The 12,100-nt window shown below is 32.2% G+C and overlaps 1 protein-coding gene and 2 long non-coding RNA genes across 3 annotated transcripts; 1 reads left to right on the forward strand and 2 right to left on the reverse strand.

Annotated features, from left to right (window-relative positions):
• Positions 1-1,657: 1,657 nt before the first annotated feature.
• LOC112588249 (uncharacterized) lies at positions 1,658-4,545 on the reverse strand. Its single transcript, XR_003112718.1, has 3 exons — positions 4,232-4,545; positions 3,065-3,224; positions 1,658-1,824 (listed from the first exon to the last, which is right to left on the reverse strand). It is a non-coding gene; the product is annotated as an uncharacterized LOC112588249 (long non-coding RNA).
• Positions 4,546-6,134: 1,589 nt separating this feature from the next.
• LOC105191179 (60S ribosomal protein L7) lies at positions 6,135-8,265 on the reverse strand. Its single transcript, XM_011154395.3, has 6 exons — positions 8,187-8,265; positions 7,653-7,773; positions 7,396-7,565; positions 7,026-7,273; positions 6,613-6,710; positions 6,135-6,295 (listed from the first exon to the last, which is right to left on the reverse strand). The coding sequence occupies exons 4-6, from the start codon at positions 7,168-7,170 to the stop codon at positions 6,185-6,187; spliced, it is 354 nt and encodes a 117-aa protein (XP_011152697.2). The 5' UTR covers positions 7,171-7,273; positions 7,396-7,565; positions 7,653-7,773; positions 8,187-8,265; the 3' UTR covers positions 6,135-6,184.
• Positions 8,266-10,230: 1,965 nt separating this feature from the next.
• LOC112588246 (uncharacterized) lies at positions 10,231-11,286 on the forward strand. The gene is made up of 2 exons (XR_003112715.1): positions 10,231-10,373; positions 11,224-11,286. It is a non-coding gene; the product is annotated as an uncharacterized LOC112588246 (long non-coding RNA).
• The last annotated feature ends 814 nt before the right edge of the window (positions 11,287-12,100 follow it).

The raw sequence follows: 12,100 nt of genomic DNA on the forward strand, positions 1-12,100 counted from the left end.
ATGAGTATTACTGACAAATTGAATACCCACAAGACATTGTGAAACTATATTAACAAAGTTGCAAATAAGTTATTACTACAGATTAATTTTATTTTAACTTGCATTGGACGTATTTAACCTAAGTAAACTATTAACGTAAATCTACTTAGATTTCACGTCCCCTTCTCATTGGGCATGACCAGTGATGGGAATCTCCCCCACGAAAACAGGAACGTTGTGTCTACGTGAAATCCATGTGATTTTGTGGATTTCACGTGAATACAACGTGCATGCCACATGGAATCCACGTATGTTTTTGTGGGGCTTCGCCTTTTGGCACTCCTACGCCACAGAGACTTTTCTATCTGTGTGCTCAACCTACAATCAGTTTATCGTGCGATATAAATAGCAATATTTTTACGATAAACTGAATGTAATCGAGCTTCTCCCTCCCCACAGATTGAAAAGTATCTGTGCATAGATGTGTCAAAAGGTCATGATTCCCATCACTGTCCATGACGTGATTTTCAAGGTTAATGATAAAATATACATTTAATAGGTACTTACATTCAGTACTCAGCCTTTACATTAACCTATTGACCTGTATAAGCACAAGCTATATGACATATGCACTAACATAGTAATTAATTTGCGAATGAGCGAACGAGAGAGATATTTCACTGATCTCCATTTGCACTTTTCCACGTCGAGTGCTTAAAGTCGCCCATGCACAACGGAACACGCGAAGCCAGCACGACCAATGGGTGCATTCAGTACTGCAAACGTTCAGCTCACTGAACGCTAAGTGAGTTCTTGCATTTGATTGACGTACACTTTTCGTTCTAAAGGAATATGCCAAATATATATATATATAAAATATATAAATATATTTATATATATATATATTATATATATATTATATATTTGTATATTAATATATTTATATATAAACAAACCTCTTTTAATATTTATCGAAAGTCTGATATGAAATTTTAAAGAATTGTTATTACGGAATCAACGTTATAAATAATTATATTAGTACGCAATTATCGTCAGTTCATGACTGAAATATGACGTCAAAGTGGTATAGCATTTTGACGCCAATAAGAAGTCATGTAAATGACCGTATATAAATTCCCATACAGCACAGGTAGATTCTAAGCAGATTCTCAGTATATCGCAAACGTAAATTGCGGTTATTCCATGAATATCCGAAATACGTACTGTAATATTTTGAGAATATACTGAGAATGTTCCTATGTCCGCTTTCGCAGTCTACTTAGTGTATACTGAGAATATTTCGTATTATATTGTAGGTATATCTAAATAATATTTTAATAATATTACTAGTATCGATTAGAAATATTTCCTAGTTTATTGTTAGTATATTTGTAGAATATTTATATAATATATAAATATTCTGCAGGTTTTTTTTGAGTATAATAAAAATGACAAATTGGTTATATATTATATATGTTATAATATATATTTTTAAAATTAGTTTAACATATAAATTAACTCTTTATACATATATAAATAAACATATAAATGAACTCTTAACAAACTTATACTGCCTTTATAAACTATAAACTTTATAAATTATAACTCTTCATAAATTATATATATATATATATGTAAAATCTAAAATAACTCAATTATTTTTTTGTTTATTTGCACATTCCTTTGCATGAGCCAGCTAGATCTTGATGGGAGCAGAAATTTGTTCGTCTGTTGCAGTTGTATGCGACTTTCTTATCACACTTGGAATATAATATTTAAAAATCAGTGTAATTAGAGAGAGAGAGTGTGTTTTCTTTAAATAAATATCTGTTCTCATTTAAGTTCCTTAAAAGAAAGTTGAAAAATTTTATGTTAATGTAAATATATAAATAAAGAGATTACTTAAATATTTGTTTAAACATTTGGTAATTATTTAGAAAAGGCATACCGCCTCCAATTTTGCTAAAACTCACGTATCATATATATTTTGACTCGTAGAAACCGGATCCAAAAGTAAAAATAGTTACTCAACTCTATAAAGCAAGAAAAAAATTGTTAAAGATAGAGGTATGATAGGTTAGGAAACCTGTCATTGCAAGGTAAAGTTTCTTCGTTGTACTTACTGTATTAGTGTAGCGCAGTATACAACTAAACTTTTATAATTATTGTACATAAGATAGGACTTATTTTGAATTGTACACAAAATAACTCCTATCTTGTGTACAATAATTATAAAAGAATATATCTTTAAATCTTCGCCTTATATGTACTAAAATGACAGATTCTAAAAAGGTTAGCAAAGGTCCCTAGGGACAAGGGAGAGTGTATCATTAATCAGAAGCAGAAGAATGTAAATATATGCTATCTCATTATGTAGGACTGATCTTGTTCCTCTTGTTACGCAATAAAATAACATATGCTATGATTCTTCCGCTTTTGATTCATGATACATTCTCCTTTGCATAGGAGCCTTTGCTAATCTTTTCAGAATCTGTCATTTTAATATAAGGTAGACTCATCACTTTAGTAAGGCAAAGATTTAAAAATATATTCTTTTGCAATTATTGTACACAAGATAGGTCTTATTTTGAATTGTACACAAAATAACTCCTATTTTATGTACAATAATTATAAAAGAATATATCTTTAAATCTTCGTTTAAATCTTACTAAATCAATGAGTCTACCATACATTAAAATGACAAATTCTGAAAAGATTAGCAAAGGCCCCTATGCAAGGTGACATGTGACAAAATTATTTATATAAATATTCTTAATTTAAGTATTTTCATTTAGTTGTTATACTGCACTACGCTAATACAATAAGTGTAACGAACAGACTTTACCTTGCAATGACAAGTTTCTTAATCTATCATATTCTATCTTAAACAATATTTTTCTCGCTTTATAGAGCCGAGCAATGATTTTTAATTCAGATTCGGCTTCTACACGTGAAAATACATAAAATATGTGAGTTTTAGCAAAATCGGAGGCGGCGTGCCTCTTCTAAATTATCAATTATGCTATTAATTAAAAACTAAGATTTACAATTCTGTATGTATATTCTGATTGTATATTTTACTTACATATAATTATTTTGCACAATTGTAAGTTGCTGAAGACATTTTTCTTTTTCGCTCCATACCAGCTGTATTCCATGGTTAATTCATTGCTGAAGATTTGTCTAATTAATCTTACACATGATGTTTTTAAATCCTCGCATACAACTCGAACCAATTGTTTAATCTGAAATGTAAGTACAGAGTTAATATTAGTTCAATATTTCGTCTAATGACATTTATTAATTTATATATATTATGACTCTATGGATCCTCTCTGAGACTATCTTTAATTATGTCAAAAGTGAGAAATTGCACGACAAAAATTATTACAGCATACGTTAAAATAAAAAGATATGTCTATTAAACAACAGTTTCTCTTCCAATCGAGGCAAAAAAATATGTAAAATGTTCTGAATATTTTCCTGTTATTATGATAATGAATAGTCCCTGACAGCACAAGAAAGCACTTCTGGGAATGTCCCAAGAACATTCTGAGGATATTGCTATATCCTCAGAATGTATGCAGGACGTTCCTTGGATATCTGTGCTGTTAGAAATAGTGCGTTTTAAAGATTTAAGAGTTTTTTTTAAACAAGAAATATGGTCTAACACACAAAAGAGTCTTATTAGAGACTCAGGATTCAAAGATATTAAATATTTTGGGAGATTTTACAACAGAGAAGAGAAGTAACCATGATTTAGGAATTTCAACGAAGAAAGATATTTTGTTACTTTCATCAACAGGTTAAGAGCTAACCATTATAATTTTAATGAGTCTCTTCACAGAAAGGGGTATATATAGATAGCACTAAGTGCGACTGTAGATATGAAAAAGAGAATATTGACTATATGATATAGTGGTGCAATAAATATAATCAAGAAAGAGTTAAGTACGACGAAGAATTAAGGAAAAATAGAATAAGGGATAAACGCAGTATTATTATATGGATTAAAGAGGAAAATTGAGACGCAGTCTGAATAACTTATAACTATCAAGAAAATAGGAAAAATAGTGTAACAACCTGAAGTTAATTATTCTTGTGCCACATAACCTTGAAAGACAAGTTGAAAAAAATATAAAATTTTATACAATGAATTGGCCTATCTAACAAAATATCTATTGAGGTACAAATTTATTAATGCATAATAGTTAATGTTATTTTATAAATAAAATAATTATATAATTATTACCTTATATTAAGATCTTCGTATACGACGTGACTACTCGTTCAATTCATTCGTTCAATATGTGGCTCTGAGCAGAGTTATTACACTCCTTCTCCTACGCCAATCACAACGATTTTGGAAATAAAAGAGAAACAGGGACAACGCGCACGCAGTCCCCGAGATCAAAAATATGCGCAGTTACAGAACCACATCCAACCGCCACGGAGGCGAACAAGACGTGACTACGTGCGTTCAGATGGACACGGAAAGCGGAGAGTGGAATAGAGAAGCATTAAAAGCCATCCAATCAGAATCGGGCCTCCGCCCAATTCTGGTTGGGTGGCTCCAGACAACACAAGATCTCCTAAGAACATCCCAGGGACGTCCTGAGGATGAAGAAACATCCCGAAGTCATCTTCAGGACGTACTCTGAACGTTTCTTGGATACCTGTGTTGTTAGACACCTTCTACAATATAAAGCAATTAATCAAAAGCCGTAAGCAAATTGACCAATCACATTTGATTATTTTTTAAATAATCGACTGTGGTTGGTCAATTTGCTTACGGCTTATGACTAATTGCTTATTGTAGAAGGGATATGTCCGATTAATGATTAAAATATTGTTGATAATATTAGAATATTTCTAGAATATTCGATAAATAAACTGAATATTATTGATGAATTACGTATATTCTAAAAATATGCGAAAAATAATATACTACGAAAAATATTATAGGGATATTCTCAGTATATTAAATATATCTATAGTATATTTAGTATGAAAACAGTATATACGAATAATATCATGTGCCGTGTGGGATTGCATCTCGTAAAATGATATTTCGAGTGATTCGCAGCGACGCTTGGTACAGCGGACGCTTTATTAATATATGATAAATTTTTTACGACCTGATTGCAAGATCTGGCTCTGTAGGGTTCTCAGGGATAGTTCAAGGAAGATACCATAATAATTTGGCGGTTATATAACATGTTATATTGTCAACGAGGCAATATATTTGTTCTTGTAAAATTGTATTCTGCCTGATTCGCTGCGATATTTGATACAGCTGACGCTTTATTTATATATAGTAAATTGTTGACGGCCTGTTTGTAAAATCTAACTCTGTAGAGATCTCGGGAATAGTTGTAGGAAGATGCTGTAACAAGTTCATAGTCATATATTACGTCAACAAGGCAAAATATTGCTTCTTGTAAAATGGTATTCCACCTGACTCGCTGCAACTCCTAGCACGGCTGATGCTTTATTCATGTATATTATTATAAATTTTGGACGGCTGAATTGTATAATCTGGCTGTGTAAGGTCCTCAGGGATAGTTCAAGGAAGATGCTATAACAGTTTAGCAATTATACATATCGTTAACGAGCGAAATTTTGCATCTCGTAAGATAATTTTTGGAGTGATTCGCTGCGATGTTTGGTACGGCGGGTTCATTTATTTTTCATAAATTTTGGACGGCCGGATTGCAAAATCTGGCTTTGTGGGGATCTCGGGAATAATATAAGAAACATGCTATAATAATTTGGCGGTGATGTATAACGTCAGCTAGACAAAATAGGTCAATTTGTAAAATGATATTGCACGTAAGTCGCTGCGACACTTGGCTCACTCGCCCAAAAGCCTGGAAAGCATTTTCTCGCCGTGTATTGGCCGGCGAAATGCCCGAGTGAGCAAGACAAGGATAGCGCGATCGATTGTTCGTCCTTGTCAAACTGACTTGACCCAACCTTCCTGCTCTTGCGCTCGCGCGCACGGTGTTGGTTCGCGATCTCGTCGCACGAGGCCTCCAAAGTCAACGCTGGATTTGTCTCTGGCTTCTGCAGACCCTTAAGGTGCATATCTAACTTTCTAACTAAAATAGAGAAAAGGAAGTAGAGAATAGGAGGGTATATATATATACATAAAATAAATAATAAAAATTTAATTTTAGACATTGTATTTGCAGTCTTTATAAGCCTACACCATTCTTCGGAGGAGTTCGTTAATTTTATCTTCCCGGTTTCCAAAATCACCACCCTCTACATAGTGGTTAGTCTTCTTGCGCCATCCACCATTTGGTGTGTTTAACTGTAAAATTAGAAAAATTTATTTACACACACATGTAATTTAAATTCTTATAACTATATATAAATCGTTAAGATATATATACCATTAAAAGATATATAATCATTAAACATTACAAACTTTTTTCTCTACTTTATATAAATTAAAGTAAAAATGTTTGAGTTTATCTTGAACATATTATTTTAAAACAATACTTGTCAGTCAGAGAAACTCTTGTTACTTTTCGACATAATAGGAGGTTGATAGACAAAATATTCTATAACCATGCCTATGTCGTAGTATACTCTTATGCACTTGACATATTGTTCTTTTAAATATACCTTGAAAGGCCATAGGAAATTGCTGGCATATTTGAACTTTGGGCCAACGGTAAAAATTTCATGAATCAAATCCTCAGTACAGATAATACCAGAACGACCTAAACAATATAATATATTAAATTAAACTGTAATTTAATTTATTTGTTAATGAAAATTAGATATTGCTGCATGTTCTTGTACAAATCACTGTCAAACCCAAACACAATTATGTAATTGGGTTTTTCCAGAAATTTTTTATTAATTTTTGACAAACTGGAAGAGAGAATGTTTCTATGTAAACCAAACTCCCATGGATTTGTCAAAAAGAATATTATTCTAAGAAAACATAATATGCATGCTAATTATATTTGCCAGCAATATTTTTTAATTTTAGTTGTTAATTTTACACAGATGCTAAAAGATATTTTACTCACCAAGCTTCCTCTCAATGATGGCATTGCTAGTTATTGGGATGCGTTGCCTATTTATTTTAGCAAATCCACGTTTGTAAACCAATTCACGAACAGACTTCAAATTTGGATATCCCCATGTGATATAGGGCTCAACAATACGCAACATATTAATAGTTGCTTTGTTTAGTTTAACAAAAACACCATTATTAATCTGTTTCAGTCGAAACAGTTGAAGTACCTTTCGTACCTTTGGTGCAACTTGATTCACACTAAAATAATAGTTAAACTATTTAAAGTTCTTCGAGAAAAAATATAAATTATTAATTATATTTATATACAGCTTTAAAAAAAAGAATATTATGAATGCTAAAAAAGTTATATTAGTACTTACCCTCGAATACGAATGACAAAAGCCAAACGTGCTTCACCAGAATGTAATAATTACGTCTTAGCCTGTCTCATCAACCTAATCTCATCCCTTTCTTTTTGCCTATACTCCTTTACATATTTTTCTGCTCTTTTGAAAATTTCTTTCCTTTTCTTATAACGATTTGCACGTTGCTGTGAAAGAAATGAAATTTTAGACAATTAAGAAATTGAAGTTTTGTTTTACAATATATACAAAAATTCTTTGTGAATAAAAATTACCTTAATGGATATCTGCAGACGTGCAGCTTTAACTGCTTCACGACGTTTCCTTCTTTTTAAGACAGATTCCGGCACCGCCGGAAGTTTATTAGTGCTTGCAGGCGGGTCAGTCTCTTTCTTTCTGCATAGAAAAACGCGATTATTTGTTAAAACGTTCTGATAGGCACATGTTTGGTAGATAAATGTATTATAGTAACATTAGGTTATGTTATTTGTAAAGTTCCCTCAAAGTTTCTCTAAACTTTTCATTTATGTGCAAAAATGTTACAATACGCAGAAATATAAACTTGCATTCATTGACAAATTACATGCATTTTATGCTTAATATTAATTACACAATCGCACCATTATGTCTCACGAGGAGCGACGCTATATCAATAGCTCATGTCAATAATTTTATTTTGCTCATTAAGATAAAAATATAAATTTATTAATAGTGCATTTTTAAAGAAATAATTAACATGTTTTTGCAAGTTTGTCATCATATTATTCATTGATGCAATTGGATTTCTTCGAGTTGTCGAGATTACTTACGAATCGGCCATTCTTCCGCAGTAAAAGAGTTTCACCTCTACTTACGGCAAAGAGACTTCGCTAAAGACTAGCAACTACGCATGCGCACTATTCAGTTTTTTGTCCCTCCATCGTTTACATCATCACATTAGACAACCAATGAAAATTCATCCGGAAGTTAAGCACATTTTGTCGTTTGGTGAGTTCGAATTTATGTTATAATATGCGGATAATTTGAAAGAGAGAGATAATTGATATTGCTACATAAATTCGTTCAGCTTACATTTCCAATCATTCAATATAAAAATCTAAATGTTTGTGTAATCGTATATATATAACAACAAATATTAATTTTATAATTCGTCATTATTTAGATGTTCATAAACACGTATACCCACCGCAATGCTATATTAGCCATTTTTCAACAAGGAACATTGTATTATATAAAATTATTTTATTGACTATAAATTCTTTCAGATATATATTTTTTTTAGATAATATGTAGCCAATAAAATAGCTTCGTGTAACATAGTGATTTTTGGAAAATGGTCGCTTTATACGCTACCATCAAGGTAGTATCAGAGAGGTAATATCAGGTAAGGTAATATCAGAGAGAAGCCTGAGAGCGGGCATGGCTGCATTTACAACGTTATCGAAAAGTTGGCTAGAGTCCCTATAGTAAGAGTCTGGCCAATGTGGTCCAATTTTTGATTGGCTGGATACGAAATGGCGCCACCAATTAGTGATAGCAAAGTATGCGAGATATTTGAATAGCAGTAACAGGGAAAAGGAAAATTAAAATACATTTTTGCAATTTTTTTATTATTAAATTTTGATATTACATAAAGTTAAAAAAATATTACATATGTAATAACATTATTAAATTTTATCTAATAACGGAATGCATAGCCATGATTTTACTATTAAAAACAGGTTTTTCTAATTTTCCAGTGTGACAACTTTTTCTTATTTTAAAATTAATGAAACGAATTTTAATTTTGTGAGATAAATTGTGACACGTTTTTAATGCAGTACATTCAATATCTTCCATTTTTTCAATAAGGAAATTAACAATGTTATAATTGCTTTGCTTAATATAAGGCAAATAATGTACAATTACATAATTCATTTCTAAGAAATTATCGAATATTCGATCTTATTTTCATTTCGATATACAAATATCGAATAGAAAATATATGAATAAAAATCGAATAAATATATTTTTCAGCGAATATTTATTGAATATTTTTTTAAAAGTGATTTTTTTAATATAAAGCTAAAGTCAGTAGCACACGGTGCTTGTTTTTATGCTAGTTTTAGTGACATACTAGAAATGTTACATTCTGATTGGCTGCGTTCAGCAGAACAAAGTGATTAGTGAGCACTTAGTGATTCTCGCTCCTGATTGGTAAATACTCCTGGGTCTATGAAGGATCTAAAAGAATGCTCCAGTCACAGACAATCACTAAGCGCTCACTGATCATTTTGTTCTGCTGAACGCAGCCAATATTACATATAACGTGCATGTTAGTAGTAATTTCCTACTCAACAATAACAGTTATATTGTTGAGTAGAAAATTACAACTAACATGCACGTTACATGTAATATTAGGCCTGTTCGTTTTGTCTGCACTGTTGAACTGGTGCAACAAGTTGAAGTGAGAAAACCTACTTTTGTCTCACTTTAACTTAATGCATCAGTTCAGCAGTGCAGACAAAACGAACAGGCTTATTGTGTTTGCTGGGTTCTTATTGACTACTGAATTATTCGACATTTATTCGATATTTTGACTGCTTATTCGATATCGATATGAGTACTTTTAAATTTGGCGAATGTATTCAAATGCGATATTTTTTTTTCGATATCGACATCTCTAAAGCGTGGTCTACAATGGCAGTAAGCAGTAAGAAGTAAGCATAAGCGGTAAGAAATAAACCAATCACAGTCGATTATGACAAAAATAGTCAACTGTGGTTGGTCCATTTCTTACTGTTCATACTTTCTTCTTACTACTTACGGCCATTGTAGACCACGCTTTATATAGATGCAAGATGTTCTTCGGACGCTTCGGACAGCGAAGGAACGACACCGCCACAGAGGACGTAATCAACATAGAACGGCAGCCGGCCCAAGGATACAGCGCGACTTATGGAGCGACGAGCGTGCAGACGAGGAAAAGGAGCAGGACCAGCAAGACCCGATATAAGGTATATAGCACTGTTGAATAAACACGCAATATTTACAAGATATTATGAAAATATAGATGTTGAATATTTCGTAAATATTCTAATGTCCGACATTTTCAGGTATGAAAAGGGTATGATAAATATCTAAACATGTTTGTCATACGTATGTTTATAAAAAGAATTCCGATTTATAAAAGATGTATGAACAATATCATAAATATTTTTAGATATTTATCATATTTTTTCCATAGTTGAAAATCTCAGACATTAGAATATTTATAATATATCCAACATCTATGTTTTTAAAATATCTTGTAAATATTGTGTGGTATCTGAACAGTGAGGAGTGATACATTGCTGGAAATATTTAGCTGAATTTCTCCCTCACATATGACGCAATTTCAATATTATTTCGTTAATGGCTGCGTTCAGCAGAACAAAGTGATCAGTGAGCGCTTAGTGATTATTTTGTCTGTGACTGGAGCATTCTTTTATATTTTTCATAGGCCCAGAAGTATTTGCCAATCAGGAGCGAGAATCACTAACCGTTCACTGATCATTTTGTTCTTCTGAACGCAGCCAATGTATACAGTTTTCTGTAATATTCAATACATTTCACGATATGTTGTTTAATATGTATATATTGAATATCACTGAAAAATGCCTACATTCATGAAATAATACAGAAATAGGGTCATGTAAGAGAGAAATGTAGCAAAGCATTTACAGCAGGGATCATTCCTCATTGATTACTGGTAGTAAAGTTATATCATCAATTTTTCATTTCCGTTCCCTGTATTTTATTTGACCTCATCTATTAATCGCGTCCGTCATATATATTAAAAAATATAAAAAATTTCTAAATTTACAGATGCATGGGACGAGGATAAGGTCGAAGACAACACTCATGGTCGCAGGAGGTCGAGAGAGAGAGGGGGGGAGAAGGAGAGAGAGAGAGGAGGGTGCAACATGCACGCACACACACGCACACACACACGCGCGCGCGCACACACACACACACACAGACACACATACACACGCATGTACATACCACACGTTCTCTTCTCGAAGAGAGAGGAGTAAATCGGTACTTTTCAGCGCCTATTTTTAAAACATAACGGGAACACCTCAGTGCAATAAAAGGCATTTTTGAATGCCAATATCTGAATCGGCACTTTTTAGTGCCAACTTAGGCTAATATTACATGTATCGTACGACAAGCTTTTCGGATACATTGATTGACGTACGCGGAGCAATCCTAGAAATATTCTGTTTGTTGACAATCAACGTATTCGAAAAGATTGTCGTACGACAAATGTAATATTAGCCTTATATTTTAGTGTATTTTCGACATTGTAACAAATTAAAAAAATTGTTACATTAATAATAAATCATTAAGTATAATAAATTTGTAAAATATTAATAAAAATTTATTAACATATTTGATTTTACTTAATAATTAAGCGGGGAACACAGATTCGTGCATAATATATAATTGACAAGCAAATGCATTATCAGAAGTCATTTCCAGCTGTACGTAAACAATGAATGATTCTAATAAATTCATTTGCTTTTGCATTGTATATTATACACTTGGCCAAAATATGTACTCCTTGCTTTACTTGAACCTAAGCTACCTGGTTGAAGTGGGAGGGGTGTAATAAATGAATATGGCAGAATCTGCTCGATATTTGGCGCCAATTTGCTGTGGAATTTTGTCACTAAGCTTTGCTCGGTATTTGACGTCA

Source organism: Harpegnathos saltator, unplaced genomic scaffold (genome assembly GCF_003227715.2).
Source record: "Harpegnathos saltator strain DR-91 unplaced genomic scaffold, Hsal_v8.6 scaffold179, whole genome shotgun sequence".
Classification (NCBI taxonomy): Eukaryota; Metazoa; Arthropoda; class Insecta; order Hymenoptera; family Formicidae; genus Harpegnathos; species Harpegnathos saltator.

What these genes read in the sequence shown, in the direction of transcription:
- LOC105191179 (XM_011154395.3), bottom strand. Translation starts at nt 7,170, where the DNA reads ATGTTGCGTATTGTTGAGCCCTATATCACATGGGGATATCCAAATTTG. An exon ending in CATCATTGAGAGGAAGCTTG is followed by an intron (nt 6,711 to 7,025) that starts GTGAGTAAAATA and finishes TATATTGTTTAG; the next exon opens with GTCGTTCTGGTATTATCTGT. An exon ending in ATTTCCTATGGCCTTTCAAG is followed by an intron (nt 6,296 to 6,612) that starts GTATATTTAAAA and finishes CTAATTTTACAG; the next exon opens with TTAAACACACCAAATGGTGG.